General features: G+C 47.4%; 1 protein-coding gene across 1 annotated transcript in view; it reads left to right on the top strand.

Moving 5' to 3' along the window:
- Window positions 1-1,332: 1,332 nt before the first annotated feature.
- Window positions 1,333-10,260, top strand: part of LOC104620840 (axin-1) — a gene marked incomplete at its 3' end in the record, with an annotated part of 39,972 nt that continues 31,044 nt past the window's right edge. Inside the window, exon 1 of the mRNA XM_010287166.1 lies at window positions 1,333-2,303. Coding sequence (XP_010285468.1) covers window positions 1,426-2,303 — 878 coding nt within the window. The remainder of the gene's footprint in view (window positions 2,304-10,260) is intronic.

The following is a 10,260-nucleotide window of genomic DNA, read 5'->3' as shown; positions in this document are numbered from 1 at the left end:
CAGGTCGGGCGCGCAGGGCCCGGCCGCGCTTGCCGGCCGCTCCCGCTCTCGCTGGGGTTGTTCGCGACGCCCAGGTGGGCTGTAAGCACAGGCACGGCGTAGGCAGTGGGTCTTGGTTCAGCTGGGGAGGGGGAATGGGGGGAAAATGGCAAAGCATCCCAAAGATCTGTTCGTTGGGGTGGGGTGAGCTTTGAGAGGGAGGCCGAGCTAAAATGTGTCTTTCTGAGTATGTTTTCACGTGCAATTGAGTTAATCCAGTGCAAGGAGTAATTCGTCGGGCAGCTGGTGCTTTGCAGTGCTGGGGCCTTCGAGGCTGATGCCTCTCTGTAAATCAAATCTTTTGCTACCGAAGCAGCGAGCCAGGGATTGCTCTTCTCTGCCTTTCCCTCCTTCCCCGCACCTCTCATCCTCCATATTGACTCATTGCTCTTTAAAAACGCTGTACCTGATCAGGTTTCCTTCTGGAGGTGGTTTTCTCATCTTCCTTTGATGACCTGAAATTTTCCCAGGCTCGTAGCATGCAATGTTGTTAGTGTAAGTGAACCTTTTCTCAATGGCCTGTCTACAAAAACCGGTGCCAGAACAGAACTCCTGTGCTACCATGTGCATTTGAAGCAAGAGTACAGTGCAGATGCCCAAAATATTGGGGTCGGTGTGGATGTGGGCTCCCCTAGAGCTAGACAAGGCGACGCAGCCTATTTCTGAAACGCGGAGCTTTGCGAGGAATGTGGCGCTGGTATGTCACTCGAGTGTACGAAAGCCACCTGTGTTTGATTAAGGTGCAGTCTTGCTTTTGGGACTAACTGGATATTCTTTCAGAATACTTTTCACAAGCCTTAAATTCCTGTTTGGGGATGAGAATTTGCTAGGTGGGTAGCCAGGTAAAAACATGCTGCCTGTGATAAAAACATGACCTGATGCCTGTACTGTCCAGGTAGGCCGTGCAGAGGAGTTAATGGCAGCGCAGAAGATGACATGTGTCCTGTGGCACCGCGTGGTACCTGAGTGTGGATCTCTTGGATGTGGGGCCTGCCAGATTCCAGCATCCTGTAAAACCACCATTGGCTGCTGTTTTAGCATAGCACCAGCCATATCAGTGATGCCGAAAGCTGGATGTAAAGTTTTGGGATATTCTGTAACACTCATTTTTAGTGGGTGCCTGGTCTGAGCCTGGTTCTGTGCTCTTGGAAGTTGCTGAGGGCTTTGCCATTGATTCTGCTGAAAAAGAGGCGTTAATACAGTAGTGGTGCATAGCAAAATTAGGGGTTTGTAATCTTAGAGTGTTTATTTACGGCGATACTCATTTATTTTTTTTTTCTCATGTGTTTCAGCCAAACAAACTTGTTCACCTTGGAGCTACATATATTGGTGTTTTGAGATTTGAGCTCATCCCCCACTGTTCCTGTGCAAGCAAGGACCAGAAAAATGAATATCCAGGGGAAAGGCTTCCCCTTGGACCTTGGAGGAAGCTTCACTGAAGATGCTCCGAGGCCACCGGTTCCTGGTGAGGAGGGAGAGCTCGTGTCCACGGATCCAAGGCCAGTTAGCCATGGTTTCTACTCCGGTAAAAGCGATGTGGTTAGAAATGAGACGTCCACAGCAACACCGAGGCGCTCCGATTTGGATTTGGGGTACGAGCCCGAGGGGAGTGCTTCACCAACTCCACCCTACCTGAAGTGGGCCGAGTCGCTGCACTCCTTGCTGGATGATCAAGACGGTATCAACCTCTTCAGGACTTTCCTGAAACAGGAGGACTGCGCAGATCTGCTGGACTTCTGGTTTGCCTGCAGCGGCTTCAGGAAGCTGGAGCCATGCGCATCTAATGAGGAAAAAAGGCTCAAGCTGGCAAAAGCCATTTACAAAAAATACATCCTCGACAACAACGGCATTGTGTCCCGGCAGATCAAACCAGCCACAAAAAGCTTCATCAAAGACTGCGTCATGAAACTGCAGATTGACCCTGACATGTTTGACCAGGCCCAAACAGAGATTCAGTGCATGATAGAAGACAATACCTACCCTTTGTTCCTTAAGTCGGATATTTATTTGGAATACACGAGGACAGGTGGGGAAAGTCCAAAAATTTATAGTGATCCGAGCTCAGGGTCTGGGACAGGTAAAGGGCTACCCGGTTATCTGCCGACTCTGAACGAGGACGAGGAGTGGAAATGTGACCAAGAGGCCGAGCCCGAGGCCGGTAGGGACTCGGCACCCTCCAGCAGGCTCACGCAGAAGCTGCTTCTGGAGACGGCCACCCAGCGCGCCGCCTCAGCTCGGCGCTACAGTGAGGGGAGGGAGTTCAGGTAGGTGAGCACCGGGGCAGCGTCCCTTCCGCGGGGAGCGGATCGGGGAGCCGCTGCGGGCGCAGGGGTGATGGGAAGCCTTGGAGGACCCCGGGTGATGGGGAACATCCGCATCGGTACGGGATTGTGTCACGTGGGCGCTTTGGTGGAATGCGAAGCTTTATTTGAAAGTACTCGCAAGTTATTTTAAGGGTGTCTTTGGCCGTTCCTCTCTGATTGCCCCGAATCATCCCTGCAACACGTTCCTCACCTGCGGAAACCGCTGCCAGATGCGGTCTGGAGGCAGGTAGGGCTTGGTGGGCAGTGCACGTCCTTGTGCGCCCACAGCGAGTCAGTCTTTTAAATACACCAGGGAATTGTGATGAGCCACAACTGGAGGCTGCAGGAAGCTTGCAGGAGATACCCTCACCTCCGTAATATTTGTATGAGTGAAATGGGGTTCACAGTACTCCTGGTGATGGTACTGCTTTGCACACGAGATTCCCAGCGCTGAATTCTAGCGGTGTCGAAGTCAGAATCATCGAATCTAGTTAAAACTATTCTCTGCTGCAGCTTTTCCCTTCGTCAAAGTAATTGCTGTTGTGTTTTTTTTAACTGGAGGAGTTGCACAGTTTTGCAGCCTGTTTTTTTTCTCGGTCCCCCACCCACTTCCAGCCAACATGGATTTTGAAACTTGCTGAGAGCTCAGTTAAAATTCCAGACAATTAACTTAGCAGGGAGCTCTCTGGGATCAATAAGCGTGTGTGTGTCTAACCCTTGCTGAATCAACAGAACCCGGCCAGAACACATTCCTACTTTTTTTTTCTTTTAAAATAAAATCTCCTTGTTTTAAGACCTGCTTAGGCTAAAATCTGACGCTTTGTGAAGATTACGAAATGAAGTAGATGAACTGTCCTCTTCAAAGCCGCCTGCCTTATGAAAAGCATTTCTGTGTTTAATCTCCCTCGGCCGTCCCTTTAGGCTGGCAGCTGGAAACGCATCCATCCCTCCCCGCGCAAGGTCTCGGCGCCTTTCAGCTGGCAAAATGTTCTCGGTTTCTTGTTTTCTTATAGATTTTTGAGGAGGGGGATGTTGCATGTGAAACTCTTGGGGGGAAAAAAGGGGGAATTCATGCGGACTCCTGCTGGTTTAATCAGGAGTCGGAAAAACAAAATCCCAGGGTCCTGGGACTTTCCTGTGGAGTTAATAAAAACCTTGGACGTTTTGTGAAGCGCGTTTTCACTGCGTACGGGTACTCACCATAAGCGAAGGATTAGAAAAGGCTACAACTTAAGTATTTTTTAATGTAAGCGATAATGGCTTTAAGATTGAAAACGGCTTATTTGAGGTTCAGCTGTCTTTAGCTTCCTTACTAGAGCAGGTAGCAAAATCCTTCATGCAACACTGCGCTTCTCAGCTTCAGAAAAAAAATGCACTTTACCCATTATCTGAATAGGTCTGTGCCAGATTTTAAAGTGGTTAAGAAACGTGCTATGAAATAGAAGTATTTTGGAGGGGAGTTCCTTGGTCTTGAGCATTTTCATGCCAGATTGGAACAACGTGAAATAAATCTTTACCTGGGGGATGGAGGTCAGAAAAAAATGCATTACTATTAATTTGTAGTGTCCAGCAGCCTGTCATTGTGGCTGCTGGCGCTCCGTTGACCTGTGGGGTAGGGAGGCACGGAAACCTTTACCGTTCTCACCAGAGCAGGAGTCATTTCTCAGCCTGGAGTAACTGAAGATAAATGATTTATTTTATTTTTAAAATGTTGGTATGTCAGCTCTAGTAGCGTCCAGAGCATCGCCACGCAAGATGCTGCCGAACTGTGTAATCTCTGCTTTTTTTTATTCTAAAAAATCTGCTGAGATACTAATTTATGAGGTGATTGTTCCTCTTTGTGCAAGACCTTGTGGTTGAATTAACTTACTTCCCGGATGTTGTATAGCAATAGCTGTCTTGAATAAGCTGGTTTTTAAGCTGTAGCATCTTTATCCTGCAGGCTTTTTTATTCATTTCCTTTCTCACCTGAGTAACTGTGCCGGAAGCTGGTGGAGCTGCTTGCAGCAAGAAGCGATAGCTGCGTGCAGCATTTGAAAGGCTAGGTCCCAATTTATTTTGAAAAATTCCACAAACCTTTTTTTTTTTTTTTTTTGCGTGTACGTGTGGAAGAATTTCTCCTTGCTGTTCTTGAGGGAATGTTGAAATAAGCTGTTTTGCATTGTATCTGAGGGCCTGTTTAATCTTCCCAAGATTGAACTTCTATTCCTTGGCTTCCATGGAAACCCTAAATAAAGAGGAATCTGAGCAAATGCAGTAGAAGTATTTCTCTGTTAGCAAATGAGCATCTTGAATCGGCTCCAAATTTTTTGCAGCAGAAAGTTCATAAATCTTGACACGGTAGCTCTGCTCTTGGGAGTGCGAACGTAAAAAACTCCTTAAACGGCAGAAGACAACTCGCTATTAATGTTGGATATTTTGAAGGTGTGCAAATGTGCGTGCGTATGTGAGAATATCCCGAAGCCAAAAGCATCGCTGTTACCCACTGTGTTTTTGTATGCGTAGGAAAAGGCCAATAGTCATTATAGTTAGGCTCCTGCAAATTAATTGGACATTGGTTATGGATCAGTGAACTTCAAAGAGGGTAACCCCCGAAGATCTCGGGCATTAACTCGGAGCTTCCGAAAGTGACACTAACGTGGTTGTGAGGGCGGCTAAATCGTTCATTAACCTTCTTCTGACACGCCGGGACGGCGTTCCTTGGATCCGAAGAGCAGAAATTAAACCTGTGCCTGAGAACCGCCCTGCAGCCTGGTTTTCGAGCGCTCCAGGAAAAGGCACACGTCTTAAAAAGTTGGAAATTTGGTGTTTGGAGGTGAGAGGTCGCAGCTGTGTCTTTTGTCAGGGTGGGTTTCTTCTGCCTTCTCTTTAGCTCTGTGTCGGAAGGGGCTCCTCTCCCACTCCCGAAGTGTTGGGCGGCAGCGCTCGCACCCATTGCTTTTGCTTTCTTCCCGTGGTGGAAAGCGAGAAGAGTGTATGGTGTTATGTGTGAGCAGCTCTGCCTTTGTCTCTTCTGAATGACCAGCAAGCTGGGAGGTGTGGGTTGGTTCTGCCAGTTGTTTGGGGTTTTGACCTGTGCCATGAAGTATGCAACGTGTTGCAAAGGAGTCCTGGGGGATGGTGATGAGAGGACATGTGGTGGTGGTGAGGTCTCCAGTTGTTGGACATCGAAGAGTATCATGGTGGAACTGATGGGCATGGATGGAGAAATTTCCCAATGGGGGCTTCGATACACATGTGGTTTGTTTTTTTTTTTTTTAAAGGAAGCTGGCTACATGATCCAAGTTTTAAGCTGAGCTAAGCTCATGGTGTTTCACAAGTGGTGGTGGTTGAAATGAAGGAGGTGGGTGATGAGGTGGTTCTCCACCAGGCCTGGTAGAAGTCACCAGGAGAGTCCTCCCGCTTGTGCCCATGTACTGGCAGCCTCCCTGGGTACGAGTGAGGGCAGCTCTCCCCAAAACATAGAGCCAGCACGTCTTCATAACAGGGTACACAGGGAAAGCAAGTGGCGAAGAGCTGAAGGAGCTTTAGAGGGATGCGACAACCTCTGGTCTGAGATGGTGCAATGAAGAACTGTAACACGGAGAGGAACGGTGGAGGCTGGTTCAGGAAAGATGTGGGATCTCTCCGTTGCTTAGGCAGCGTAAGCGGTCCGACGGTCAGAGGCTGGGCCGGCATCAGGAAGAAGCTGAAATTTAGCTGGCAGACCTAATTTTGAGGTTTGCTCCTTCGTTTATAATTAAATATTTTTAAATTGCACACTGCTGACTCAAGACTGTGTGGTGAAGGAATCGGTGTTAATTGTACTGAACGGGTGGAAAACCGGGGATGCAAAATAACAAAGGCTGATGCAGGAGCAGTCTGTGTTTAGAAAGTTGAAGGCATGTCTTACTGATGCTTCTTTCACCTGGAGAGGCAGTACGTGCATCCTGGAGCTGGGCCACTGGAGCTTCGTGGGAGCTGGTTTGCTGCTACTGAACGATATACCCGTATGTAAAGGCATAAAGAAAAATTTTGGATGCTTAGCTTGAATTAAAATTGCTGGGCCCATAACATCACTTGTAATCAATACAACCCTATTTGGAGTCTGCGTAGAGCAGTGGCTATTTCCAATTTTAAAGAAAATAAGTTACAGAAGAATAGTTTTGGTTCTGCTTTGTTCTGGAGAGAAGTTACTGGCTCTTAGCAGGGAGGTGGGGTCTGATGCTAATGGTGCTAAGTGGTAATTTAGTGACTGGAGCGCTGTAAGATATACAAGACAAAGACTGATGGCGTTTTTGCACAGAAGTTACGCCAGCTTCTTTAAATATATTGTTAAGCTGATGAAACTTCTGCGTGGAAATGCTTACATTAACAGTGTAAAGTATTTATACTGGCGGTTGCCAACTTTTAAAATGGATTTTATTTGACAAAGAATACCTTTTGTGCCCATAGCTTTGCCTCTGCACAAATCAAGATGAAGAAGTGGTGTATTTGTTGTTTGGTTATGGATCAGTGCTTTGGCTGCTTTTTAAAGACAGGTAGTTAAGCTTTGAGCACTCTTTTGATAAATGAATAGCTTTTTCTCTCCTCCTCCAGGAAACAGCTACCTTATTTGTTGTGAATGAACGTTAAAAGCATGGAAGGGGAATTATATCCCCCTCTTTTTGGTGCTGGGGAGGTTCAGATTGGACATGGGAGGAAAAAAAAAAACCCATGAGGAGTGTGATGTGGCCCAGGAACAGGTCAGCAGAGGCGAGGTGATCTGCATCCTCGGAGGGCTCCACGGCTGGGTTAGAGCCGTGGCCAGTCTGCTCCAGGGTTGGCGATGGTCCTGTTTTGACGTGCACTTAGAGTGATGGCACGAATCGTGAGATACGGTGTTTTGAGAACCAACGTCCGGCTGGTTTGGGTTCTGCCCGGTTTCAGAAAGAATTGGGTGCTGAAAGGCTGAATGGGAGCTGAACCGATCCCAGGGTGCTGAGAAGGGCACCCAGGAGGTGGGCCGCAGGGTGAGTACACCTTGGTTTTGATCTGCCGTTCAACTTCAGCTTGGCTTTATGTTTTAAGGGTTTCTTTGTTGTTGCTATAATGGACTAATCCCTCAAATAATTAGTTACCATTGGACGTTTTAAAAATGAGTGCCTCTTGGATGTTTTCCTTTAATAGTCTGTTAGATCCTGGATTTATTAACTATTGAGACAGACTGTGAAATCCTGTTACGCCAGGCTTTCTCAGTGGAAAAGGGACTGAGAAGGGTGGGGGGTGCTGGGGGAACACACGCTGGCCTCATGTTAGGGTAGAACTGTTGACTTCCCCATTTTCCCAAGCTGTGCAAGAAGTCCTCCTTGCCTGCTGGGCTGGGTCGCTGGCAGCTGGAGCACACCACGGTCGTGGGTCATCCCTAGATTTGAGGCTTCAGAAGGTGCTGAATCAAAAGTCAGTGTCCATCAAAAATAAATCACGTGCCTGATTTTCTTAGAATCAGTGGAGAAGGCTGTATGTATAGCGCAGAAGATTGCTGTGTTTAAAAAAAAAGCCTCAGAACGGAGGTGCTGATATCCTAAATCAGTTCTTGGAAATATCATTGGATTATTAGGCTCATCCTTAAATCCATTAAGCAAATTACAGTTAATCAGTCAAATAAAAGAAGAAAGATCTTTTGCAAGGCACAGGGTTTTGAGCCACATGCAGAAGCTGTAGTAATATTTTAATTTTCTGTCTGTCAGTGAATGTATTCAATCACTTCACTTCCTTATGTGGAGGATTTGAAATTAGAAACTGAGGTTAATTATCTGCATTAAATGAAAGATGTGAAAACCACAAAAGCAAAAACCTTCACGATTTGGTATGGTCTGTTAAGCCAGGCAGGCTGTTTCAGAAGGAGAAGGGTTATTTTTCCCCGGTTTTGTTCCAATTGAAGGGTTTTAGTCACAGTAATTGAAATGATTAAAAAGTCAAATTGCTGGTGAATATAATTCTGAGCATCTTTCTGAAAAGATTTGACACTTGGTTGAGAGCAGGGGTTTGCTCTGCTTGGCGGCGTGGAGCAGCCGGTGGTGTGCCGTCCCGGCGCGGGTGAGGCCAGTGTCTTTGGTGCCTTGTTGCCAACCCCTTCCATGGCAGTGGGCTGTCAGAGCTCTGCTGCTGGCTTAGCGGAGGTGATTTGGAAGTGGAACAATACAGAGGAGAGCCACGCTTTTGAGCGTATCAGATATAAAACGGGTCTGACATCATCCATCCTGATGCCAGTAATTAGCTAATTACTGCCTGCTTCACTTGGAAGTGCAGCTTTGGACTCCACGAAGACGACGACCCTCTTGGAAATACGCCATCCCAAGGAGTCAGCTGGTTTTGGGGTGATTTACTTGTTAAGAGGCTCATTTTTCTCTTGTTGCTGCAGTCCACATGTGGCTCAGGTTTGAACTGCTCCGGGGGCTGCAGCACCCGTCTCTGCTCGTGGGGGCAAAGCTGCCCCTTCGCTGGTGCAGCCCTGAATCCCCCGCTCCAGGCATGTCAGGAAAGGTCTGACTTTTCTGGAGACGCACATCTTCTCGTTCCCCTCCACCGTATGCCAGAGCAAGCAGCTTTGCCTGAAGTCACGCTCAGAAATTAAATTGTAGCAGGTCACGCTTGCGCGTAAAAGCAAAACCATCGTTACTCGCAGCCCTGGTCCGTGTTCTTCACTGTTGTGAGGCGGTGATGAGTTTAAGTAGAACCGTTGCAGTTTTAAGTCAGATTATCCAAATTCTATAAAACCCACATGGAAATTGGATTTTACCTTTGAAGACTCAAAGCACACTTCTGTGGTAAGTGTCCTGTGGCCCCCAACATACAATCTGTCCTTAAAGTAACAGCTTTTAGAAGGTCTTTAGCTGACCTAAATAGCTGATAGTTGCATAGCTTTCATCTATCCTGATGAAAAACAGCAGAGGGAGGGAAAATTACAGCTACAGGAAAAAACCCCTTTGAAACACCCAGTGAGACGTACGGGTTAGCACCAGGACCTTGTGTTAGTTGCCGGACTAATGACCAGAAGCTACTGGGGGTTATTGTTCTGTTGACCCCCATATATTCCCTGTCCTGTTGTAGACCAGAGAGTCTCAATCCTCTCACTCTCTCCCTTTTAATTTTCCTTTTTTCTGGAGGTTTAGGGTTTTTGGCAGTTGTCTCCAGGGTGTGTTCAGAGACATTCTCATGCTGGAAGGAGGAGAGCGGTGGGAGTGGGGAGGTGGGATTGCCTTTTTTTCAGCAGTCCACATTTAGAGTGGGTTAACTCTGCTGGAAAACCATGCCTTTAGTGTTCCTTTTCGATCATAAATGTTGGTCTTTTTCTTGGCTGGCAATCAGCTTTCAGACTGGGTGATATTTATCTGGAAGAGGGGCTTCCTTGTTCTGCCACTGCTGCCAGCCTGGTCCAGGCGGTCGCTTTGGGACCTCCGTCTGGCGCATGCATTCACGTGGGATCGATCCTTTGGTAGCTCGGGATCTCTCCAAGCTTTCACAAGGGAAGTTCAAACCAGACCCGAGTCATAGGGGAGATTCTGGGAATTGCAGGTAGGATCCGGCAGAGAGGTGCGCGGACTCTGTATCCAGCTACTGGGTTTTATTAACTTTGTCCTGGCTCTGCCCCGCGGAAGTAAGAGCTGTAAAACCATTTGGCACCAGACATGCAAATGAGAGCTGGGCTGAAGCGACTGTTACCCCTGAAGATCCCAAAAGAGGAATCAACAAATAGAAATTATTCTATTAGTAGGGGCAAAGTTCACAGGTTAACCATCGTGTCAAATCAATGAAATACAGCCTTGATCTCCTGCACAAGGGCTTTATTGTGTATAAATGAGAGTGCCCGAGCAAAGACAGCAAGTTCTTGCACTGTAACATTTGCAGCGTGCTGAAAAAAGGGAAGCTCTGTACAGATTGCAGCATGAAATGCCTC

The sequence above is a fragment of the Phaethon lepturus genome, unplaced genomic scaffold, assembly GCF_000687285.1.
Source record: "Phaethon lepturus isolate BGI_N335 unplaced genomic scaffold, ASM68728v1 scaffold2555, whole genome shotgun sequence".
Classification (NCBI taxonomy): domain Eukaryota; kingdom Metazoa; phylum Chordata; class Aves; order Phaethontiformes; family Phaethontidae; genus Phaethon; species Phaethon lepturus.
This window is presented reverse-complemented; position numbering and strand designations above follow the sequence as displayed.